Genomic DNA, 26,876 nt, shown 5'->3' on the forward strand with positions numbered 1-26,876 from the left:
TAACTCGTCTCCAGTGTTGCTGAACAGAACAATGTCATCTGCAAACTGAAGGTTGCTGAGGAATTCGCCATCAATCCTTACTCCTAAACCTTCCCAGTTTAATAGCTTGAATACGTCTTCCAAGCACGCTGTGAATAGCATTGGAGAGATTGTGTCTCCTTGTCTGACCCCTTTCTTTATAGGTATCTTCCTACTTTTCTTGTGTAGAATTAAGGTGGCTGTGGAATCTCTGTAGATATTTTCCAGGGTATTTACATAAGTGGTCTGCACTCCTTGATTACGCAATGCCTCTATGACTGCTGGTATATCTACTGAATCAAATGCTTTTTCGTAATCTATAAAAGCGATATAGAGAGGCTTATTGTACTCTGCGGATTTCTGCTGCATGTTGCATAACCTCAGCCCAAAATTTATATCATCGAGTGAACAGCAACTATTTCTAGCGTGATGCTTCTTTACTTTTTTAGACCCTTCAGATAAATTTTATTTTTCCGCAAGGTGTTTTCAGCTATGCACTAGATAGCTGCATGGTCAACATAAGTACACATTTTTATAGTTGTTTGGTGGAAAATGCATAGAAATAAAAAGACGAAACTAGTTTATATCAATCTTCTTCAATATTTGTCGATTGCCATCCCTGTGCATGTGCTGTCTACCAGACTTAATAAATGTCTTTTCATTTTTGGATATATTCACGAAAAATCTTTTTAAATGCCTGCAATGTTATATCACTAAACTGCAATGTGCAATTTACTAAGAAAACAACCCTATGATCATTCAGTTGTGACCATGAGATTTAACATTTACCAATGCCAAATTCAACGTGCTTATACATCTCAGAGGACTATTTTCTACTGGTTTGCTCATACATAAAATGGATGATGATAAAAGCAAATGTGAAAAAGAGGGAGGGCAGGGATGGATGCATCGAAGTGCCACATCGCATGCTGTATGCTCTAGCGATGCCACTGCATAATATGGTTGCCTTAATGTGTGTGCTTAATGCTTTAATGTATAGTCATGTAAAAACATCAATTACTATTTTCCATTAGCCTCCACCTAACCAAACTTGTGCACGCATCCTGCAGACAAGCCGATAGCACTTAGCAGCATGTTGCCATGGGGGAGGATAAAGTGTCAAACTGTTTCGCGGATTAGTTCAGTGTTGCGAAACAGTTTGCGGACTGGTCAAATTTTGATTTCTCCAAACTGGAACTAAGTCAGAGCTCAATGAACTCAGACCCGAACCAGTATTTATTTAGTTCAACACATTGAATTCAGCACACTAAAATAAGCAGCACATTTATCAGCATTTCTGCTGGTGAGTGTTCGTCAGCTTGCTCTACTGGCAGCACTGTTTCAGTGATATCGATATTTGCAAATCACAGCAACTGTAAGCCAGTTTACAAGAACAAGAATGTCAACAAAAAGCCAATTCCCACCTTTGAGAACTTGGTTGCTAGAAAAAGTGGTAGTGTGCCACCCCCAAGTCCAACCATTAGTGCAGTGGCTGGTTCCTCTGTATTAAAGAAAGAGTAAAAAGAGGCACCTCAGCCTTCAATAAGATGAAGATATTAAAAAGAAAAATTGTTCACTGTGTAAGGCTAGTGACTCACCTGTTCCTTTTGGCATTATGAAGGCAAGCCCAGCAACCATGTACTTGTAGTACTCGCTACGGAGGTCATCCCAAACAACCTCCCAGATCTTACACTTCTGTCCCCTCAGCCTTACTTTTCATGCAAAAAAAAAGAAAAAAAAAGGGATAAGTCAGAGAAACATGTTCATGGCCACAATCGACAGATTTCTAATACATCACCCAATTTGGTAGCAAAAGGATACACACACTATGCCAGAAGTGGCAGCAACTTCAGATTGCTGCCGCCTTTCCTCTCTATCAGGAGCAATGAGATTCCATAGTGCGGTGCATTCCTACTCTGTCCATATATCTCATACTCTAAGAAAAGTTCGCATCCTCTGGGGTTTATCTTGTCCCCAAACAATAATAATCTGTCTTGAGTGCCTTTCCTTTCTTTAATGCTGCGTGCCCAGTACTTTCAGGTCACAAATGGCATGTGTGTTAACAGTGTGACATAGCATTCTTGACTGGAAAGTTGCGAGCAGAGTTTCCAAGAAAGAAAACGCAAGCAAGCCAGGTGGTGATTATTGCTTAGGGACAGGATACGGCTCAAAGGGTGTAAACTTCTCTTAGAGTGTATGCTTCTATTGGACAGGAAGGTTTAGGGACACATAAACTGACTATCACTTAGCTTCAGTATAATCTGATTGTAGCCACAGGAGAACATAGCACGATGCTTATTGCCAAATGCACCTGCAACTGCCATCTGCTGATATGTCGTCTCAAGGGGAGAGTGTCCAATACCCCTGTTACACGGGCAAACTTAAGTGCACTTTGCCGCTAGTGTCATTTGCAGGCTGCCACACGGTAATGCTTAGTGACGCTTACCGCCATATTCAGAACTGCATCTTAACTTGAAGCCCATGACTGACTTGATTTAACTGACGCATGGTGTGAATGCGCCCAGAATGCTAATTGCCTTTTCCTTTGGTGCGTTGACAACAAGCGGCATTTAAATCAAGTCAAGCATGACCTTCAAGTTAAGATGAATTTCTGAATGCGGGGTTTACTGCAGAGTGCACTCGTCGGCGAGTGTGTTCGGCAAACACACTTTGCGGCGAAGTGTGTCGCCTTGTTAGCAATGAGTAAAAAATAAGTAATGTTGAAAGCAGAGTCGGGATTAATTTCTAATGAATTTTTAAAAAATTGCTAATGTTACAACATAATAAAATGTGCCACATTAAAAAAAACTAACAAAAAAACAGCAATAACTACTTTCGCTCTTGGGCTGTTTACGAGCATGCCGGTTATGGCCGTGCATTTGTTTGGCGGAATGCATCATTTGGACTGGTCTGGTCTTGGCTCGTAATGATTAATCGTTATTGAGGTTGCAATGAATTACTTCACTTGCACTTAAGTTGATTGTAAATGTTGTAATAATAAGCTGTCATTGTGCATGCATTTTTAGGTTAACAAATAGATGCTTTGCCTTCCGTCTCCCGATTGCCATTGCCACAAATTTGAAAGAACACTTTTCTTTCTCATGTAGCAGCACACCGCCAAAATGACACTCAGTGCACTTTAGTTTGCCCGTGTGACAGGAGCTTAACCTTGGGGCTAATGCTTCACGGGAGATGGGGTGGGGGGATTGAAAACAATGCTGTTCTCATTCTTTGATATGCATTAATCTTGAGTTAACAAAAGTTGAAAGTCTTTCTCCCATTTTAGGCACCACACGCACTCTTTCCCTCTAGATATTACAAGTACAGCCTATTGCAAAATAACAAAGTCCTGCCCACCATTACTGACGATAGCAAGGTCGGTCTACTTTTTTTTTTTTGCCAGAGTGTAACTCATGGTTGTGTTAATGTACGGCCTATTGTGTCAATAAAGCAACACTGCATCACTTGATATATATATATATATATACACCATAATATCTCAAGAGATGCATCACTCCTGAAGGAAACCAGATCCCTGTTTTCGATGCGATTTATTTTTTCCATAACACCAAAGATTGCCCACTTGTAGTCCAACTGTCTTGAGGGGGGGGGGGGGCTTCATGTCAAAGGCCACAGACATTGTGTATGTGCCAGGTGGCCCAGCCTGCGGACACGAGTTGGGTGAAACCGTTTAAACACAGTCTCAGTGAGGCATGGGCTACGTTTATCTCCGCAGGGGTAGTAAAGCTCAAGGGCTGTTTCCTTGGGCAGGACATGCCCTTGGGCAGGACATGCCCTTGGGCAGTGTCCAAGAATGTTGCGGCCCTGAGGCCCAACAATTGAAGCTCTGTGGAATACCTATCGCCTCTGATGGGTCTGACAGCGAACTCCACGAGCGGCTGGCATTGGCAGTGTTGGAGTCTCGGTGCTGGCGCCCGTTATTGCGAATGGGTCGCAAGCCCCAAGGGTAGCGTTGGCCTGGCGGCCTGGGGCACTGGAAGCATCCGAAGGTCCCGGCAAAGCATGAGAAGACTGGTAACAGAACAACTTGTTTATTCTAACATAGCAAAAGAGCGGCCGGTCAGGTCGACCGAAGTGGAGAGACGGGAGAGCACGTAACTCAACAGTACAAATCGGAGCCTCACTCCTGGCGTCCGAGGGCAGCTGCTCTTATACTCTCGGCGTCGCGGGCCAGAAGGAAGGTCACGGGATGAGCCCACGCGACGGCGGAGCATGAGCCCACGACGGCGCGCACGGTCGAGCCGAGAGACATGGTGAGCCGAGTGTAGTGACGCATCGCCAACCCGCCGACGGACAGACCTCCTGGCACCTCACTTGGGGAGCTCCGCTCCCCGGCTGCCGCGCTTTGACAAGCGTGGGCACACACACACACACGCACATACGAAGACACGTGGCACTGAAACACGCCTGGACACGCTTGGCGGGGAGGCGTTGCGGCGGCGTCGAACGGGCCAAAATGTCCGCCGCTTTGAACGAAGCCCCGGCGTCCGTTGCATCCGCGCCGGCATTACCGCGCGTTGTAGGCGAAACGTAACAGACCGCCCCGCCGGGGGAAGGAGATCCCGATGGTCAGGGGACTGCATCCGCTGTCCGGAGGGATGTCGCTCGATGATGCTCATAACCGAAGTCGGGCGTCCTTTGGCGTTTCTTGAGCGCAGCGCACAGAGAAGGCCTCGTTCTCACGTTCAGGTGCACACAGGACACTGCAAAGTGACTTCGGGAGAGTTGACATTTTTGTTCTCGTTTCCGGCAAGCGTTAGAACTACGCCGAAAGTCAACCGCTCAGTCAGCAAGCACGGCACAACCCTCACTAAGCCCTGCCAGGCTCTTTCCCCTTTTATACTGCTGCCTAGTTCCTTACAGTAGTTTAGCAGCACTCAGAACGCGTCCACAAATCGGAAAATTGCACTAGAAAGCACATCATCACTTTGAAACACTACACAAAAGCAATAGGTTAAAAATCCTGCCTCAGGAAGAAAAACATCAGTAACAAGCAATTTTCAGGCTGATTCCCACGTTAGGGGCTTCGACTTAAGCCATCGGCGTTACCGTTGAGACTCCCCTTTTTGTAACGCACCTCAAAGGAATATTGTTGCAAAGCAAGGCTCCAGCGCAGGAGGCGGCCATTTTTGGGAGAGATGGTCTGCAGCCATTGGAGAGGGCAGTGATCCGTCTCAATGATAAACCTCGAGCCAGCTAGGTAACATGACAATTTCTGAACGGCCCACACGATACACGCACACTCTTTCTCGGTGGCGCTATACGCCTGCTCACGACTCGTCAGCTTACGACTAGCATACAGGACGGGGTGTTCTACTTCTCCATTTTCCCGTTGGCACAGTACAACGCCCATGCCTCGCTCACTAGCATCACACTGAACAACGAACCCTTTTGTGTAGTCGGGCGATCGTAGCACAGGCTGGCTTGTTAGGACGCTCTTTAGGGTGCTAAAAGCTCTTTCCTTTGTCTCATCCCAGACGACTGTTTGCGGCTCTGTCTTTCTTAGAGCATCCGTTAGGGGAGCCGCGATATCAGAGTACCTGGGGATGTACCTCTGATAGTAGCCGGCGACACCTAAGAACGACCGAATATCGGTCTTCGTGCGCGGTTGCGGGAAGTCTCGCACAGCGGCCACCTTTATTTCCGAGGGGCGGCGACGACCCCGACCAATCACGTGACCGAGGTAGACAACCTCGGCCTGTGCTAACTGGCACTTGGGAGCCTTGACTGTCAAGCCCGCATCGCGCAGGCGGGTTAGCACTGCCCGCAAGTGGGCCATATGCTCAGGCCAGGATGCGGAGAATATCGCTACGTCGTCTAGATACGGTAAAGCGAATTCTTGCTGTCCCCGCAACACTTTATCCATGAGGCTTGAAAAGCAGTATGGCGCGTTCTTCAAACCAAAACTCAAAACTTTAGGACGGAATGTCCCCATTGGTGAAATGAACGCCGCATACCTACTAGCCTCTTCTGTAAGTGGAACCTGCCAATAACCCCTGACAAGATCTAGGGTGGAAATAAACTGAGCGCTACTCACTCTCTCAAGGCGCTCCTCGATGTTAGGGATCGGATAAATTTGATCCTTAGTGATGGAATTAAGCCTGCGGTAGTCGACGCAAGGACGAGGTTCCTTGCCCGGTACCTCAACTAAAATCAAAGGGGAGGTATAATCACTCTCACCCGCCTCAATAACACTGAGCTGTAGCATTTTCTTTACCTCAGCCTCCATAATATCGCTCTGGCGGGGTGACACCCGGTACGCCTTGGATCGTACTGGCTCTGGGGAGGTAAGTTCTATGTCATGAGTAAGGACAGAAGTCCTACCAGGCCTCTCAGAGAACAGACCTTGAAACTCTTGTAAGAGCTGGTGTAGTTCGGTTTTCTGCTCAGGCGACAGCGATGCTTTACTTATTAAGTCACTAATGACTTGATCGGTGTCTTTCCTGTTCGTCACTGAGCCTAGTCCCGGAAGCTCGACCGGAAGCTCTTCTAACTTTCCCGCATCGGGAATTTCCTCTCCAGTATCTGGTGCCTTTAACGCTACAGGCTCAATTTTATCCCGTTCGGGCGTGCTCTGAATACCAGCTTGCTGCGCCTCTGACCCTTTTTCATCGTTCAACAACGTCGGCCCCGCAACTACCGCCTTTGCAGCGAGCTCCCGAACCTTCGATCTGGTTAAGGCCTGAACGCTAGCCTCACCAAACAAAAGCCCCTTCTCGCGCAGGAGGTGATCGGACCTGTTCGAAAATAAGTACGGGTACTGGGGGGGCAGCATAGATGACACTGCGGCCTCCGTCTCAAGTGCTCCGAAAGGTCCTTCAATAAGCACTTTTGCTACCGGCAGACACACGCTATGAGCTTCCACTGCTTGCTTGATCCATGCGCACTCGCCCGTGAACATATCGGGTTCTACGTAAGAGGGGTGAACTACATCCATTGTAGCTGCGGAATCGCGAAGCACTCGGCACTCTTTCCCGTTCACGAGGAGGTCTCGCATGTAAGGCTCGAGAAGCTTCATGTTCTCGTCAGTGCTGCATAAAGACAAAAACACGACTTTTGTTTTTGTTTCTGGACACTGCGCCGAAAAGTGACCCGGCTTCTGGCACGTATAACAAACGCGCGCTTGCCTCGTCTCGAACCGCTTTCTGCGTTCGGCTTCGGTTGCCGCCGTCTCCTTACGTTCGGTCGGACTGCTTTCACTCGCATCCGCACTACGTGTATCCCCCTTTGCTCTCATGGGTGTGAACTTCGGCCTCTCAAACTTGGAGCCAAATTCACCCTTTTGACCGTCCTTAGCTCCGCGAGCCCGACGCGTCACAAACTCCTCGGCTAACTCAGCGGCTCTAGCCACCGTACTAACGTCTGGCCTATCCAAGACCCAGTACCGCACGTTCTCAGGTAACCGACTATAAAACTGTTCTAGCCCGAAACACTGCAGAACTTTCTCGTGGTCACCAAACGCTTTCTCTTCTTTGAGCCACTCCTGCATGTTTGACATAAGCCTGTACGCAAACTCTGTATATGACTCACTTCTGCCTTTCTCGTTTTCCCGAAACTTCCGACGGAACGCCTCCGCTGACAGCCGGTACTTTTTTAGCAGACTCGATTTCACTTTGTCGAAATCCTCTGCCTCCTCTCTCTCCAAGCGAGCGACTACGTCGGCCGCCTCGCCGGGTAGCAAAGTGAGCAAGCGCTGTGGCCACGTTTCCCGAGAGAACCCCTGCTTCTCGCACGTTCGCTCAAAGTTAACCAGGAACAAACCAATGTCCTCTCCAAGCTTAAACGGCCGCATCAGGTCAGTCATTTTGAACAATACTCGTTCTCCTGCACCGTGTGCCTGACTTCCATTACGAGCGCGTTCCATCTCTAGCTCGAGACGCTTCATTTCCAAAGCGTGTTGACGGTCGCGCTCTTCTTTTTCTTTCTCTTTTTGTTCTTTTAGTTCGCGCTCCTGTTTCTCTTTTTGTTCTTTAAGTTCGCGCTCCTGTCTTTTTGCCGTCTCCCTCTCCTCAATGGTCTCAAGGCATTCCGACAGCTCGTCATCCTCAGCTTCTAACTCAAGAATAGCCCTTAGCAGTTCTGGTTTTCTGAGTTTGTCTGAGACATCCAGACCCAACTCTCTTGCAAGCTCCAGCAATTTCGGTTTGCGCAACGACTTCAAATCCATGGCTGCTCTGAATGCTGCTTTCTCTACTGCCTACTATTGTCTTGCCGCAAACTAACCCGGCAGCAACGACAACCACAATTACCAGCTCTGTTTCTGACACTAACAAAAGCCTGGCAAAACTCAGAAGAAGAAAGTCCCGCACTCACCAAACCTCGCAGCCAAGAATTCAGCGCAGTCGTTCCGCTGCAGGCAACCAGTCATCACACAGGGCTCGTTGCACTGCTCCCGGATGGTCGTTGTGCTGCTCAGCATACATTCAACCGCATCTCTTCGCTGCTGGCCTCCGTTGTCGCGATCTCACCGCTGGCAACCAGTTGTTGGGGACTCGGTGCTGGCGCCCGTTATTGCGAATGGGTCGCAAGCCCCAAGGGTAGCGTTGGCCTGGCGGCCTGGGGCACTGGAAGCATCCGAAGGTCCCGGCAAAGCATGAGAAGACTGGTAACAGAACAACTTGTTTATTCTAACATAGCAAAAGAGCGGCCGGTCAGGTCGACCGAAGTGGAGAGACGGGAGAGCACGTAACTCAACAGTACAAATCGGAGCCTCACTCCTGGCGTCCGGGGGCAGCTGCTCTTATACTCTCGGCGTCGCGGGCCAGAAGGAAGGTCACGGGATGAGCCCACGCGACGGCGGAGCATGAGCCCACGACGGCGCGCACGGTCGAGCCGAGAGACATGGTGAGCCGAGTGTAGTGACGCATCGCCAACCCGCCGACGGACAGACCTCCTGGCACCTCACTTGGGGAGCTCCGCTCCCCGGCTGCCGCGCTTTGACAAGCGTGGGCACACACACACACACGCACATACGAAGACACGTGGCACTGAAACACGCCTGGACACGCTTGGCGGGGAGGCGTTGCGGCGGCGTCGAACGGGCCAAAATGTCCGCCGCTTTGAACGAAGCCCCGGCGTCCGTTGCATCCGCGCCGGCATTACCGCGCGATGTAGGCGAAACGTAACAGCAGTCCCCCTTTCCGCTTCCCTGCCAACCACATGTGATCATGTGGGTGAAGAGGCCATCAACACTTTGTTTGACAGTGACAGTGACCGTTCTTTTAAAGGGCCCCTCACCAGGTCCCATAGAAAATTTTGGTTATACACTAGAAGTTGTTATGTGTCCTCTAGGGAGCGTTCCGCTGTAAAAATTTTTTTAAGTCTGCTCTTTAATAGCTGAGATAGAAATATTTTAGTGCTGCCAACCCATGATTTCACCAGGCGAGCTCCACTGCCAAGCGAGACACTCTCTCCACTCGCCCAGCCTAGCCTCCACAAGCGAAATTCCTTTCCTGCGTCCTCCCATACCAGACCTCGAGGATCACGTGACGCATACATCATGGGCCCAGCCTTCATTTCTTTTTCTCCTCGCTTTTTTTTTTATTTTTTGGCGCTGCTCATTTCCGCTGACGGCGTTGCGCGCAAGCTGTTGTGGTTGCCTCGTTTTGCGCAGCGCATGATTTTGTGCGCTGTGCACGAGGATACCTGACTAGCGGTATAATTAAATGCTACACGAATATTGAGGCAGACACAAGTGGATCGCAGAGCATGATCACACACGCTGCAACATGATAAATAATGGCATAGTTTCGGTACCTATGCACATGACTGCACGACCGTGGGAACAAGCAGACAATGCGGAAGTACATTTCTCTTGCTTAGGTGCGAAGTCAAACAAAAAACATGCTGACATTCCGTTTGTGTGTTTTATTATTTCTCTAAACTTCAATTCATCAATTAAAGCAACAAATCATGCAATAGCAGATGCTGCCTTGAATAATTCTCAAAGTCACGTGTCACCACGAGCACGTAGGCGCAGGGACACGAGCATGTCACCGTCCGGCTTGGAGTGCGATCGCCGTGAGGGAAAGGGAAAACGGCGTTCGGATTGAAATTTCAGACCTTTCTGCGGCACATAGCGATACAATTCTTCGCAAACACGATCGTTAGTGTGCATTGTATGCTCTGCACTTGTCAGCTCAAAATGGCCAGACCTGGTGAGGGGCCCTTTAAAGGTTTTGAAGAAGCCTGAACAAGTGCATATAAACAGACCTTCACAGCCTCTGGCTACAATGTTTTTTTTAAAACATTTCTTGATTATACACAGAAAGCTGGCCCACTCCTTCCAACCTGATTTGCTTTAGGTTTTAGGGGAGCTATCTTTCGGGATATTACGGTATACATACAGTGGCCAACTGACAATTCTGACTTGACGGGGAGTGCCCAAAATTTAAATCATCAGGAGACTGAAACACTGGATTAGCCAGAAAATGAGTGGCTTTATTCCACAGGTGACCAAAAAAAGTGTGCTGTATTTTCAGGTAATCACTTTTTGGGGATATTTTCACTTTCACATGACTACTGTCAGTTGCCTCGACCTCTATGAGCGACGGCATTCTTGGCACAGAGCCAAGTATGCCGTTGTGTCCCAGTGCCAGGAACGCCATCGTCTGGTGCCAGTCTTCCGAAACGTAGCAAAAGTGAAAGCATCTTCGAAAGTGATCATTCAATCATACTGCCAAAGTTTGTCAAAGCACTGCTGCACACACATATGCTTGCCTCCCATCTGATGAGTACATCTCATTCTTTTGCCACAGATATACAAATATAGTCAATGCTTGCACCTATTTTTCAACCTCTGGCAACATAAGTCAACCATGCTGCAATAGCTGAATGACCGCAGGTTTCTTGCAACAATAATTGTCCAGCACATAAATCGCCACCCTCATTAGCGCATACATCGAGGGGAGTTGGCACTGCTTGAAGCAGCTTAACTAAGTTGCTGGGACCGCGTCGCTATTTAGCATGTGACTGAACCAACGACAGTTGAACTTGCATGACAATGCACAATGCAGCTTCACAATGGCTTGCCAGTCTTGGCTTGGCTTGTACTGCAGTTGGGCGCAAACGATGCTGGATGAAGTAGACTTTGCAAGTTTTGGTTTTGAGGAGGCACTGACAACATGGCTGATAACCATGCAGAAGTAATGCCGGCGACGTATCAAAGCTAAACTATCACTATTTCTACTCGGTGGTAAAATTACCATGCAGCTGTGCAGGCAGCAGAGTCCGAATTGCCAAATGGCAAGCTCGAAGGCGTCAGAAATTTCAGTCGTCCTTATGCAGCAAGTTTATGGGGCCAGTGGTGGTGTCAGGAAACATTGTGAATAATTGAGCATGTCCGAATTATTGGTCAGTGACTGTGTTTATAAAGTAGAACCACTATTGTACATTGTACAAAAAGAAACAAGAAAGAAATGTACGATCTGAAGCCACTAAAAAATTTGGCACACTCAACTGTCATTGACACCTACATAATAAGAAGCATTGTGTGAATCCTTGCAGCACATAGACATTCGCCGAGCTGGCGGGACTCGAACAGCCCAAGGCGGGCGTTGTTGCTCTAGCAGCTTCGGCAAGCTTACGTTTGCGCTCCTCGAATTTGAGGAGCCAAGAATGCTTGCTAGGAGCCAAAATTGCCTGTGCAGTACAATCGAATACACAACCAAAACGGCCTTCGCGGCGTTTATATGCTTTACCGCATAACATAAATGTGTCGCGGCGAAGCTGACTTCAGAAAACCGGCTGCCATTGCGCAACACGTATTAGGCCGTTGCCTATATTAATAGGTAAAAAAACGGGGGCGCATTATATTTCTATTTTGTTTGCGAGTTTTAATGTCATTTCTACATTTATTTTCTACTTTGGACACATAACAAGTGGGAGCGCATATTATTCGCGGGCCTGTTAGACTCTGGAAAATACTGCCAAATAAATCAGCGGTGTGTTTTCATCAAAACAAAGGCAAGATGAAGTGTTGTCAAAATGTTACTGTTTAATTCCCCAACAATTTCCGAAGTAGAACTTCCTTTATCTGGGCATATTGGCTTTGTGTGTGTGTGTGTGTGTGTGTGTGTGTGTGTGCGTATATATATATATATATATATATATATATATATATATATATATATATATATATATATATATATATATATATATATATATAGAGAGAGAGAGAGAGAGAGAGAGAGAGAGCAATGGTTTTCTTCATGGTAGCATAAAAACAGATGGGAGATTTTCATTTTGTTCGAGAAAGAGCATGGTTCAAAAAAGAAGTATTAGCTTTATACACTAATATACACACATGGTTGCATTTTCAGAGGTAGGTCTAGAACAGCTGTGTGCCCTGCCTCCCGAAAACATGCGGCCAGGCTGGTAGTGGCACATTATTGAAACACCTGTCAACATACACAGCACCATGAATATAATATATAGATGATGTGTTTGGCTATATTGTTTTTCCCTGGGAAACCAAGAAGTTTGAATTAATTTAGAAGTCTTGCTTGCATTAAAGGGGCTTTAAAACGCATGGACCTTACACATTTTAATTAAGTGATATTATCTTGAAATATCCAACTGTGAATTATCATCAACTGTCGCATTCAAAATTCTGAGCATTCATCACCTTTATATTTGCCAGTATCAAATTGAACAAACAGCATGTTTTTTTTTTTTTTTTTTTTTTATAGCATCCCACCAATAAAGTTAGATTTATTAGCAAGGGCTGTATGACACTTTCTGAAAGTCACGCTACAATTGCTCTCCAGAAACAGAACAGGCCATTACTATTTTTTTTTTTAAATAACACAAGCTTGCTATGGCTGACAACACAAGCTTGTTATGGCTGACAACCAGCAAGCAAGGCAATAAAAACTGTACACTGCATCAGTATGACAAGATAAATATGAAATAGCTTGGTGCTAATAGCAGGAAGGATCAAGACTGCAGAGAATTTTTGTGGTTGTAATTTGTGGTCATAATTTGCTTGTCTTAGACTATCACAGAAATGAATGAAACCTTATACATAGAGCTAGTGTAAGACAAGCACTAGTGACGAGATTCCAGTGGCACTAGTCTATGTAATGCACGTATACAGTCTACTTCGTTTACTTTGACCCTGACAGGATCGACAAAACTGATCTAATGATATAGCAGGTGAAATTAAACAAGATGCAGAAAAAATGTCAACATACACTGCAGATATATCGGGTAGTACTTCCCCAATTCTAACACGCCCCAAAATCAAATGTGCGCCCGTTTCCTACGTGTACAAAGTAGAAATCTAACGCGCACCCAATTTTTCAACAAAAGAAATGGGCAAGAGCCTAGTAAGCGTTGCAAATGGTGGCCGATTTTGTAAAGCCAGCTTACCGGACAGTTTTATTATGTAAGTTTCGCCACGATACATTGTTGTTATGTGCTAAAGCATACAAATGCTGCAAAGGTGGTTTTGGTTCATGTCTGATTGCACTGCGCAGCAATTTTCGGGCAAATTTGCTTGAAAGAAAAAAAAAAAAAAAGGTGCGTGTTAGAATTGGGTAAATAGTGTTATCAGATATTGTGAGCAATGGTTACTGCTTGAATATATGCCTCAAGCAGGGCGAGAATAAGCGTTTTCGATGGGTTAAGATGTGTATTCAATGCATTCACTGTCCCCTAAGGGCCAAAACAGATGCTACTATGCTGCCGCTAAAGGGGTTGCTATTGGGGTCACATAGGGGGTAACCATATGCGTGCTGATTGGTCAAGTTCAAGTTATCTGGAGAAGGCCAATTTCAAGATCAAAATAACGAATATTTGGTCCATGAGGGCCGGCCGGGATCAAATGAACTGAAAAATCAAATTAACCGGAGTTGAATTAACGGAAGTCTACTGTATACTATAGCAGGCATCTTATGAGAGTGTAACCAGCTGTGGCCAGCCTTAAAGGGCTGTGTTTTAAACACTTAGAGGAAACATTTTTAGTATTGCACTCCTGCAGTTCCCTCTTTTCAGTATGCCAAGACACACAAAAGAAATTATGAGTAAAATAATTCTGAAACTGCAGAGAGCTGTTTCTAGAAAGACCTCTTTCTATGTGATATGATGACAGTGCCTTGGACATTATTGGCAGATATCTCACACCTGCTTTGTAGAATGTAATTCTGTACATTTTGAAGATTTTCAGCCATCAAAGTTCCATTTACTTTTTGTCTGTTTTATGCAAATAGCTTGAGAATATGGTAGTACTGAGGAGTGCACACTTACCTGATTTAAGCCTAGCTTCTGTCTGTATGACATGCGGCTTGTCAAGAAATATTAAGCGTCTTACGACTATGCCTTTTGGCATACTGACATCTTCAATGACATATTGACCACTCAATGGACTGCTGCCTTGGTGCCTAATCTGACGATGGCCCACATCCTCTCCTGCCGTCAAATATGGGACCTTCAATAACAAACAAAAAAATAAAACATTCCAGGCCTGGTAACCAACAAGCAAGGTGTCCCACCCGAGTAGCAGTAAACTAGAGAGAGAGAGAAAAAAAAAAAAAACTGATGCAATGTGAAAATATGGCATTAAATGCTGTTAATGATCATCATGCATAAACAGGATCACTTTAATTTTCATTATCCAACTAGGATATTATATTAGGTTCACAAATAATGGAAACAGGTGGCATACAAAACCAGGACACAGATAGTAAAGGGACTCGTACATACAACATTGTCTGCACTGTGCTGGAATCTCAAGTGAAAAACATAATGAAGTAAATTCCAAGGAAAGGCTATGGCTCTAAATGCTCGTGTGTTTTATTGAAGCATGAGATGTGCTAGAGATAGGAGGAAGAGGAGATACAATCTTAGATTGTATGTGCTGGCAATGGATGCAGTAACTCCACTGCTCCATGGCTGCATCAAGTACAGCATGTTAATTCAGTTGATCCGACTAAGAACATGTACAGATGTCCGCACTTCTGAAGAGCATGCAAAAGATTAAGCACGCATAGGCTGCTTTTTGTGAACATTCATCTCTAGTGACAATGACCATTACAAGAGTCATAACAATGAAAGTGAAGCAGCTACCTCAATGACAGCTACAACAAAGGCTTTAGATAAATTATAACCTGAAACAAGACTTGAAAGGGAAAAATAAACAGGGAACAAAATCAGTGAAGCAGTCTCTAGAAGGAGCAAGTAGTGCATGTGTGCTGTCAACGTTTTGTAGGTAACAGATGTGGCTACACTAATCTGTACTACACACCAAGCTGCTTGCATGTGAACATATATCCATTCATCGCAAGTAGGAAAAGCAGATGGTTCACTCATACACTTATAACAGTACCTGCACTTCTTGACCTGCTATGCTCCTAAAAAATGTCTCCCTGTAAAGTTCAACCTTTTCTTTGCAATACTACAGCACCATTAAAGGGGCAACAAAAGAAAATATTAAGCCAAGCTAAACTGATAGACTGGTGCTCGAGAATCTCTAAGCCGTCAATATTATTGTGAACAGAGCGTTATTAATTGGATAAATTGAGGTAAATGCAGGACATGATTGGGGATTCCCTCAGGACAATCAAGTACTTGCCAGATGACAAAGGCATCCCTTATTTAAATTCTGTCACCACTACTCAACCACTCATTATAAAAACATTATTGTATTGCATTATAATATGAAAGAAAATACTATTTCTCCAATTCTATTTCATTTTTTGAGAGAAACAACTTCATTTAGTCGCCTGCAGAACGACACCATGACTAAATGGCGCCGTGACGCGGGCCCTGACGTCTTCTCAGCCGGTGGTCTCTACTCAACTCCATTGCGTGTTACTCCTGCGGTCGGTCGCCCTGAAGGGCAACGTCCCGTCGGTTTTGCTCGGCCTTTGTCTTTCAAGAGCCGCCGAGACCTGTTGGATGGCCCAGGTTTGGCTTTCGTGGTCGTAGCATTCCGCCGCAGCCGCAAATTGCGGCGGAATCGTTGTACTTGTAGAAGCTTCGTCGGGGAACCTGGTGCAATTCCATAGGATGTGCGTCAGGGTGGCCCTCTCCTGCTGGCACACGCGGCACACATCACTCACATATAATTTCGGGTACAGATGATTCATTAACACTGGGGTGGGTAAGGAACCAGTCTGCAATAGTCTGAACAGTACCGCCTCCGCTCGGCTCAGCCCCGGGTGCGGGGGTGGGAAAGTCCTTCGAGCCAGGCGGTGGAACTGTGTAAGTTCGTTGAACGTCGTCACGCGGTCCTTGGCACTACACCACGTTGGACGGTCGGTTGCAGCGGCACGGTTGGTTAGCGCTCGCGCCACTGCGTGTGCTGTCTCGTGGTTATCGTGCTTCTCCGACGCATCGTTGCCCGCGTGCGCCGGGAACCACTTGATTTTAACATACCGATTCTCGTTGCAGGTCAGCCGAGCACAGAACGCGCACAGCCTCACCACACACTTTGCCCTTTGCATAATTCCGCACTGCACTTCGTGACTCGCACAACACCGTCTGGCACCCGGGGTCGGCAATGGCCAGGGCAATGGCCAGGGCAATGGCCAGGGCAATGGCCACTTCCTCCTCCTGACATGCCTCGCGGACTCGTAAGCTCGCCACTGCCTTCGTCGCACCGGACGACGCCTCGATGATGGTAGCTACGAACGCCGCGCAGTCTCCCTGGTATTCTGCCGCATCCACGAACCTTGCGTGCTCGTCCTTGGCATGAAAGTCGATGAGGGCCTTGGCCCTTGCCGCTCTTCTCTCCTTGTTAAACTACGGGTTCATGTTTCTCGGGATGACGTCTACCCGAATCCGGCGCCGGGTCCCGTCCGGGACAGAAACGTCGCTACTCGCCTTTTTCGCCCCGGGCGTGAAGCCCAAGTATTGAAGTATGCGCCTGCCGGTTTCGGTCATAGAGCCCAGCTGGAGCTTCGGCTCCAGCTGGGTGGTCCGTCGCGCTTCCGCAATTTCCTCGAGGGTATTGTGTACCCCCAGGCTCAGGAGCTTGTTTGTGTTCGTACACTCGAATAGTCCGAGCGCCGCCTTGTACGCTCGGCGTATCAGGGCGTTGATCTTATTCTTTTCACACTGCATCCAGTTGTGGAAGGCTGCAATGTAGGTGACGTGGCTGATTACGAAGGAGTGCACAAGCCGAATCAAGCTTTCCTCCTTCATCCTGGCCTTGCGGTTGGCGATCCGTCTGATAAGACGTATTGCGTTGGTAATCTTGGCTGTAAGGCGGGAAATGGTCTCGCCGTTGCCCCCTCGCTTGTCTATAATCATGCTGAGCACCCGGATTTTGTCGACCTCCGGGATAACTTGGCCGTTCCTCGTCACGATCTTGATGGCCTCGTAATCCCTCGGTTTGCTCTTGCTACGGCTGACGTACTTCGGTGGTAACACCAGCAGTTCTGACTTGCTCGGTGAGCAGATCAAACCGGAACCGTTCAGCTGGTCTTCGATCGCGTCGACGGCTTCTTGCAGCGTGCTCTCAATGTGACCATCGCTGCCTCCCGGAACCCACAGCGTGATGTCATCGGCGTAGATGGTGTGCCGGACGCCCTTGACGCGAGAGAGTCGCCTGGCCACCCCGATCATAACGAGGTTGAATAACAACGGCGAGATGACCGAGCCCTGGGGGGTCCCGACACTGCCGAGCCTCTTCTCTTGGAGCCGTAGATCGCCGGCGCAGAGCTCGGTAGTCCGCCCCGTCAGAAAGTCCTTGATGTAATTGCACGTTCTTGCGCCCATGTTGAGTCTTGACACCTGGGCTAGGATCGCAGAGCGCTTCACCTTGTCGAAGGCACTCTGCAGGTCCAGCCCCAGAATGGCCTTGTTGTCTTTCGTTAGGGTGTCATCGTCAATGATATCTTTCTTCAACAGAATCATCACGTCTTGGGTGCCGAGGGAACGCCGAAACACGATGATCGTGGTGGGGTATAGTCCCGAATCATCCAGGTAATCCTGCCACCTACACATGAGGACGTGCTCCAACACCTTGCCCACGCAGGACGTGAGCGAGATGGGCCAGAGGTTGTCCGTGTTAGGTGGCTTGCCTGGTTTGGGGATGAGGATGGTCTTGGCAGTCTTCCACTGCTGCGGCAGTGACCCCGCCCTCCAGCACTTGTTGTAATAACCGGTGAGGTTTTCGATGGCCACATCGCTGAGGTTCTTGAGCGCTCTGTTCGAGATGTGATCCGGGCCGGCCGCCGACTTGCTGTTTAGTTTGTGCAGGGCCGCTCGCACCTCCTCGACGCTGATGTCGCGGTCGAGCTTCTCGTTGGCTTGACCGCCGTACTCGGGATGCCTTTCCGCGGGTGTAACCGGAAGGTACTTGCTGTCTATGTGTCGGATTACTTCGGGTTCCCTGTTTTCCTTGACTGCTCTGTGAATGATCTTTGCGAGGCGGTCGCGTTGGTGGGATTTTGTTTTAGTCTCGTCGAGCAGATGCCGCATCAAGTTCCAGGTTTTGCTGCAATGCATCTGCCCGTCCGCAGCGTTATAGATTTCGTTCCACTGTTGCGTGCAGAGCAGTCGACAATAGACTTCGATAGCGCGATTCAGCTCCGCCACCTTCTTCCTTAGGTGCCGATTTAGTCGTTGCTTCTTCCACCTGTTTAGGATAGATTGCTTTGCTTCGATTAAGTGCGCGAGGCGGCTGTCAACCTTGTCGACTTGCTCATCCGTTTCTATGATTTTGGTCGCCTCCTTGACCTTCCCCGCGATGTAGGCTGACCATTCTTCTATGTTCTCGATTTCCTCCATCTCCGTTGGTAACAGGCTACGAAAGGTATCCCAATCCGTCAATAACTCATTGACATTACCCTTGACAATGGCACGGGCGGTCGAAAGGTTTCGGTTTCCCTCGACTCTGCATTGCTCGCACCTTCGAGTTTCAGCAGTTTCGTTATTGCGTAGTGCGGCACAGGTTCTCCTGGCTTGCAAAACTCACACAAACTGTAAGTAGCAGAGAATTCCACGTCTATGTGACCAAAAGCAGCTGCAGTGGCGAATCCACTGCTCTGTCTAGGCTCGATTTCTCCATGGCTGTGCATTTGCGTTTTGTGCAAAAAACTGTACCGCAGTCTGTCGGGCACCGTTTTACTCACCGACAGCAGCAAGGGGTGGTGATGGCGTATGCAACGTCACCACTCCCTGGTTGGGTGGCGGGAGATTCGAGTTGTGATAAAGGTACTTGGTTCCTTCAGATGCAATTTTCTTGTAAACTAAGTCTTTTCTTGGCACAAAACAAGTGCTGCAAGGTTTCTGGAATGGTATTTAAACAGTCCACGTTGACTTAGTATTTGCCTTTTGTGTCCCTTTAAAGCGTGAATAGCACCCACACTCATAACAAATTGGAAGGTGTCTTGCTGTGCCTGCTGGGTCAGTGATTCATTCTTGAAGCAACATGTACAAAGTGGCTGAACCAGTTCCCTTACTCAAAGGAAAAAACATGGCAAGAGGTGCGAACCTGCTTCCCTGGCACATATGAAGCAGGTGCCAACTCCATGACCTTAGAGGACAGCTCCTGCTTGACTTGATCCAGGCCCAGGTAGTTTTGTTCACGACATAGGTGGACCACAATCACACGATCGGCCCGGCAGGTCTCAGTCAGCTGCTGACGACCCTCCACAGTGCTAAACAGCCACTCTGACTCCCTGCGTACCAGTCATAAGCACCACAGCTCTAGAGAGTACCGCTTAGAAGCTGTTTCTGCACCAAAGCACTTTTATTATGTGGACAAATAAAAGTCAAACAGGAAATTTGTGCTTGACTAGAACTTCAACATACAATACTCAGATCCTTTTATAGGTAAATGAATTGTACCTTCACATGAACTCCTTTAAGAAAACCTCTGTACTTTGTTTGAGTTGTGTTCAAGCTTCACTTGTTCGTGATAGTAACACTTACCCCCATATTCAGAAATGCAACTTAACTTGAAGCCACTGCTTGACTTAGTCAAGTCTGGCTCCAAATAACGCTGACGAGAACACGCCCAAGAAAACACAATAAGCTTCTTGGGCACATTCAGATCAGGCATTATTTCTAGCTGGACTTGACCAGCGGCTTCAAGTTAAGGCACATTTCTGAATACAGGGATTAAAGCACTGGGGTGCATGCAGGGGCATTGCCACAAGCTTCATCAGGATGTCAGTGATCAAGAGTGGATGATCAGCCATTTGCCAACCAGGGCGAGCTTCATGCGGTTTCAAGCATCCTTGACGTCCCAAAGACTGAACAATCAATTCAGCTACACCCAAATTTATCGCAATACACACGCTTATAATTTTTCAGCTTTTCCCCGTGTGGTTCACTTATGGAACACTCGCCCAGACAACACTGCTTGCCAATTGAAACACAATGCATTTCACTATCTTCTAATTGACCAATATGCTGTTTCAACTGTCTAATACATCTTTCCTACTTCTCTTTTCTTTCCCGCATTTTTCTACAGGCTAACAAAAGGTAATAAAATAACTATTCTGCATATGAAAACACTATGCCTGGTTCCTCAAACAAATCCTCCAAACAGGGAAACCAAAGAACATGAAAAATGCAACCATATAAAGGTTCTAGGGTATTCTACAACAGTATTCACCTGCAGTACAGCTTTTGCTACGCGCAAAGCATTTTAAGCAGCAATAGTATTTTTTTTTTTTCATCATTGCCAACACTTGTGATCATTTTCGCTTGTCATGCACAAAAGTAATCACCTGCCCTGGGGTACAATGAAGATAGCAAACTTTAGATGTGTTCCACTTCTTGCCTGCCGATCGCAGACAAAGAGGCGGTAGCGAGGTGTGTCACTCCAAGGTGCATAGAGGTCCAGACTGACATCATCACCTTTTTCAATGCTCCTGCAGATAAGGAGTGCCGTAAAACTCATTAGAAGATGGTAAATATACGACCACAACTACAAAAGAAAGAAAAGAGGAGACCTTTCATTTTCCCCAATTAAAAAATTTCATGGAGAAAGTGCTATGGCAGAACAGTGTATGCAACGGGCAAACAAAGAAAGCAAAATATAGAGGCAGACAGGTCACTAAGGTGCTTTTACTCAAGGACCACTTAAATGGGCTTTGGGGCCAGATTTCGAATTTATTAATTGAATTTTCTATACAGTTGACTCCTGTTAATTTGACCTTAACAAGACTGACGAAATTGATCTAATTATCAGGCAGCTTGAATTAAACAAGATGCAGAAAAAAATGTCAAAACATGTTGATGATTCATTTGCCAGTATTTGCCTGAATCTAAGACGAATGTTCTCCGAATCTAACAAAAACTAAATTGTGGGGTTTTATGTGCCACAAGCACAATCTGATTATAAGGCACCCTGTAGTGGGGGGCTTGAACCACCTGGGGTCCTTTAAAGTGCACCTAAATCTAAGTACACGGGTGTTTTCACATGTCGCTAACACGGCTCCGAATCAAACGTGTGCGCATTTTCTGTGTGAACAAAGTAGAAAACTAACATCTAACTAACGAGAAAGCTCCTAAACAAAGCAGAAATGTAATGCATGCTTGATTTTTTAGGAAGAAAAATGGGCTAGGCTCTCATGTTGCACAATGGTGGCTGGTTTCGTAAAGTCAGTTTCACGCACAGTTTAGTAAAGTCAGTTTTTCTGAAATACACTCGTGTTATGCGGCAAAGCATACAGACAACAGAATGGCAGTTTGCTTTAGCATTTGACTGCAATGCACAGGCAATTTTCGGCCCAATTTCCCTGCGGAAAAAAAGAAAAGAAGCCCACTTTAGAATTGGGTAAATATCGTAATCAAACATTGGTGAGCTATGATTATTGCTTGAAATTTTCCTAGGGCATGCTGAAAATGGGAGTTTTCAAAGAGAGATAATGTGTGTTCGACGCATTCACTGTCTTCTAAGCTAAAGCCAATCTGAGGCAGACACTGCCACTAAAGGGATTACGATTGGCATCACCACAGGGGTCAAGCGTGTGGGTGTGGACTGGTCAAGTTTGATTTATCACGTGAAAGACAATTTTAGGATAGAAATAATGAAAGTTCGGGCCCATAAAAATGCATAGGCGCTGGCCGTGACCTTTGGTCGGAATCAAACCAGAGTCGACTTAATGGAAGCCTACTGTACTATTTGTCATTGGCTCAAAACCATTGCACCACTGTATTGGCAGGAAAGACCCTTCAGTGAACAGGTCACAAAAATAATGGATAAGTAACCCTTTATATGTGCCGGCTAAACATCCAAAAGGCGTTCAGAAAATCAATTTTTTTGTTACTTGCCTATCTGGATAGAAAATTCCCTGCAGATTCGAAATACATATAACATGGGGATAGTATGCTGATAGTGTTTATCCTTATCGAGTGACTACGCTTCAGCACCTAACAAATGTTATCGCACAGTGCAGGACGCGCCTGCATCTATTGGAAGTTTCTCGAATGCTATAGATGGTTCCATCCGCTGGCACCGAACGAGAATGTTGCCGCATTTACGGAAGAAATGAGCCGTCTGTTCCGCCACGCCAACCCATAAATGTCCACCTGCTCATGTGTGGTGTGAAGGAAGAACTTTTCGGCGGAATGATACGAAGCCCACCAAAGACCATCAAAGAGTTTCTTCGCGAGGCAACCAACATCGAGAAAACACTGGAAATGCGGAACAGACAATTCAACCGCCACACGAACTCGACCAACTACACTGGAGTGCAATCACTGGCCACTGAGCCACTGACGATCTGCATAAGACTATCAGAGCAGTTGTGCGGGAGGAGCTTCAGAAGCTATTCTTTCCATCACAGCCTCAAGTGGCTTCGATTGCCAATGTCGTGTGTGAGGAGCTCCAACAAGAACTCGGAGTGGGCCCTGAACCGCCACAGCCTCAGCCACAAGTGATGACGTACGCCACTGTAGCCCACCATCACATTCCCCCTCCGCATCCTCGGCAGGGCTTAGTGACGCCACAGTTCCGTTGTCAACCGCCGCCGCCGCCAGCATGCCAATCCATCGCTGCACGCAGCATTCCAAGGAAGACTGACATTTGGCGCAGCCCCGACCACTGTCCGCTTTGCTATCACTGCAGAGAAGCCAGGCACATCTACCACCGATGCCCTTATTGCAAGATGGAACTGTGAGGGTTCACCATCAACGCACCGCCACCCACAGCAAGGTGAACGCCCACGTGACATCGCCACGTGAACGCCACGTCACATCCACACAGTGGAGCACTCGATGACCGCCCCGTTTGCTGTCACCAGGCCGCTACCTGTCGCCGCAGCGCCGTCCATACACTGGCCCAGCCTGGGGCTGGTCCGTCAGCCAATATCCGGAAAACTATAGGCAGCAACCGATGGAGGTGCGGCTGCTGTTCGTCGAACTGACAAAGATCCTCCGCCGCCGCCGAAAATACTTTTTCGACGACATATCAACGAAACAACGTCATCCCGACGAAGCCTAAAAGTCAAGAACATGCCGGCGAAAGACGACCTGATGATGCGATGTTCCAGCTTAAGTTCAACACAACGTAGCCGTGATCCGACGCCAAGTCCAGTTGAAGAAGGGTAAGACTGCATGGGAAGGCCCTCAAATTTGGATCACTGGAGGACACCTAATAACGCCGACTGAATGTGCACCCCAAGAATTACCGTTCATGACCGGACTTACCCTGCCACCTTCGTCATCCTCCAACAGTGTTCACGAGATGTTATTCTCGGCATGGACTTCCTGAACCAACACGGCACAATCACTGACCTGAAGTCGAAGTCGATAACACTGTCAGAAGGTCAAGCGATACCGCTGGGAAGCTCTCGTAGTCATTACACCTTGAGTGTGCTTGAAGGTCAAGTGAGCATCCCGCCGCGCTCCAGCATCGTTATTTCCATCGACACCGAAACACCCACTGACGTAGATGGCGTCATAGAGGGCGAACAACATCTACTGCTCGACCATGAAATTTGCATCGCAAGAGGGACTGCTTGACTCCATGGAGGGAAAGTGGAAGTGATGCTAACCAACTTCAGCCAGGAGTTTAAGCACATCAACAAGGGCACGACAATCGCGCACATAGAGGAAATTGTGCAAACCAGCAATGCGTTTGTCCTCTCGAATTCTGTCGCATCTACCTCGACGACCATAATTCCCGAATCAGATTTCGACATAAATCCAAGTCTCCCCATGAGTAAGCAGCAACAGCTCAGAATTCTTCTCCGACGATACAAAGACTGCTTTTCAACGTCATCGAGGATTTGACAAATACCAGTCGCAAAGCATCGCATAATAACTGAAGAGTGTGCTCGACCACTCCACCAGAGCCCTTACCAAGTTTCGACGCGAGAATGTGAAGCTATTAGGCAACAAGTCGACGAAATGCTGCGCGACAACATCATCCAGCTGTCGAAAAGCCCATGGACATCTCCTGTTGTCTTGGTGATGAAAAAGGACAGAACCCTACATTTCTGCGTCGATTATCGTCGAGTGAACAAGATCACGAAGAAGGACGTATACCCCCTCCCACGGATAGACAACGCATTGGATTGGCTCTGCAACGCTAAATACTTCTAGTCGATGGACCTCAAGTCTGGCTACTGGCAAATAGAAGTTGACAAGAGAGATCGCGAAAAGACCGCCTTTATCACGCCAGACAGCCTCTACGAGTTCAAGGTCATGCCGCTCGGACTGTGCTCGGCGCCTGCAACGTTCCAGCACGTTATGGACACGGTTTTAGCAGGATTGAAGTGGCAGACCTGTCTAGTTTACTTGGATGATGTCGTCGTCTTCACCAGAAATTTCGACGATCACCTTAGGCGGCTTCCGACAGTACTAGAGGCCATCAAGTCATCAGAGCCCACTCTGAAGTTGAAAAAGTGCCGCTTCACTTACGATGAGCTTCCGTTCCTAGGCCAATCCGGAGTCCACCCTGACCCGCAGATGACAGCTGCAATCGCAAGGTTCCAGCAACCCACCTACAAGAAGGCAGTGCGTAGATTCCTTGGCATGTGTGCCTGCTACACGCGCTTTGTCAAGGACTTTTCACGCGTCGCTGAGCCGCTGACACATCTAACCAAATGTGATGTCGAGTTCAACTGGAAAACGCCGCATGCCTGCACATTTGAAGAACTCAAAAAAAAAAAAAAAAAAAATATGCAGTCGCCGCCGGTACTTGAGCACTTCGACAAGGATGCACATACCAAAATCCACACTGATGCCTCTGGAACCTTCGATGACTGATGTACAAAAGCTGACTCGCTTGACCCGCTGATCAGATTTCGACGACCGCCGATCGTGTTTGCCGCTATTGCTGTCCTTTGAGTGTAACTTGGTTTTGTGGGCACAAGTTCGCCCAATAAAACGCTACTTTCGCCATTCACCGTTTTGCTTTCTTCACCGTCACTGCCACGTGACAATATTCACAACTTGTCTAAATATATGAAATAACAAAAAACAGGCTCCGTCCATGTAACTTTGTCCACAGCCACACCGTATCAAAGCCATTGTCATAGTCAGAGACATCAGAGTCACTGGACATGTCTATGGCACTGAAAACACTGGCACCACTGCCACCAATGGTGGCAGTGTTGCTTTCATGAACAAGCAAATCATCTTCGGGGCTTCAAGACTGAAACAAAAACTGTGCTTTCGTGATGGGCGTGGCTAAATGTAACTGGCAGCAGCTATTTTTAATATCTGTGCCGGACGGAGTCTGCAGGCCCCCTAGCAGCCAAAGAGGGAACTCGCCAAAATGTCAAAATAGACTGGATGAGCCTGGCCTGTTACATATACATAGAAAAAGCACCCAAACACTTCGACGAGACCGATTCGTCCTTGGCACACTTTTTGCAAAAAAAAGTTCTGACCAAGTAAGACTCGACCATAGCACTTAGAGGGTTAAACAGGCTGTTACAAGATATAGCCTCTACCTTAACTTTTGCTTTTGAACGTTCAGGCAGTGGCACCTTTTAGTGATAGAGAATCATCCCACTACACAGATAAAACTAGTCCCTGAGATAGGCTGGCATAACTGATAGGAGTTCCATGTGACTTTGAGGTAGATGATGAGCCAATAGCACCATCGTTTTGGATGGACACGAAAGCGCATTTTCAAACCCAGTTGGAACAAAAGGAGGGAAAGGTTGCAAGGGTGCGGCAATGGCTACCTTTGATTTCCAACAACCCCATTCATACAAGGCTTACTGAAAAATGTTGGAACCATGTGTGAAGATTCCATTTATCATCAGACACTCAATCCACACCTTTCATAATGTCACAGGGTCTTTTGCGGGGAAACATTGAATTGCATTGGAACATTCTTTGCATTTGTTTGTCAAAGAAAAAGGTGGCTTATTAGCATAAAATACAAAAGCCAAACTTGCCCTTTTGGTTCTTGAGCCCAACTGATGTGTAACATTACTATGTGATGTAATAGATTTTATGGCACTTTTGCTTGCTCGGGTCCTTTCTCTGCGTGAAAGCTACAAAAGTCTGAAGTTTCTTAGCACTCCTCCAGCCTGTAATGCACAACATAAAATATACTATACTGCACTATGATGCCTTGAAATGCTGGTTTAAGTATAAAACTTAATGCAAAGTCCGTAGTTGCATTTTTGCTATGCTAGAGTGACGTTTCAACTGTGAGTAGCTTGATAAACCAATTACCAATTAATTAGTTACTATACTAATTAAGTCACAACTCTAATAACATTTCGATGTTTCTTTATACAAATGTATAGGGGTGTGTGAATAGTAATTTTTGAGACTGAATCCTATATGAATAGAATCAAATACTAAATACCTTTAGAAGAGTGTTCAAATAATGAACAGCCATTTTCACAATTAATACAAAGCGATGTTCATATACTAGTATTTATAACATTACTAAGTTTCTATCATTGCAC

At 46.9% G+C, this 26,876-nt stretch overlaps 1 protein-coding gene across 1 annotated transcript in view; it reads right to left on the bottom strand.

The window, feature by feature from the left end:
• Nucleotides 1-26,876, bottom strand: part of LOC126547107 (eEF1A lysine and N-terminal methyltransferase-like) — a 42,221-nt gene that overhangs the window by 9,364 nt on the left and 5,981 nt on the right. Inside the window, exons 6-10 of the mRNA XM_050194969.3 lie at nt 20,724-20,867; nt 19,481-19,667; nt 14,287-14,467; nt 1,617-1,730; nt 1,443-1,519 (exon numbers count right to left, since the gene is read on the bottom strand). Coding sequence (XP_050050926.1) covers nt 1,443-1,519; nt 1,617-1,730; nt 14,287-14,467; nt 19,481-19,667; nt 20,724-20,867 — 703 coding nt within the window. The remainder of the gene's footprint in view (nt 1-1,442; nt 1,520-1,616; nt 1,731-14,286; nt 14,468-19,480; nt 19,668-20,723; nt 20,868-26,876) is intronic.

Source organism: Dermacentor andersoni, chromosome 1 (assembly GCF_023375885.2).
Source record: "Dermacentor andersoni chromosome 1, qqDerAnde1_hic_scaffold, whole genome shotgun sequence".
NCBI classification, from domain to species: Eukaryota; Metazoa; Arthropoda; class Arachnida; order Ixodida; family Ixodidae; genus Dermacentor; species Dermacentor andersoni.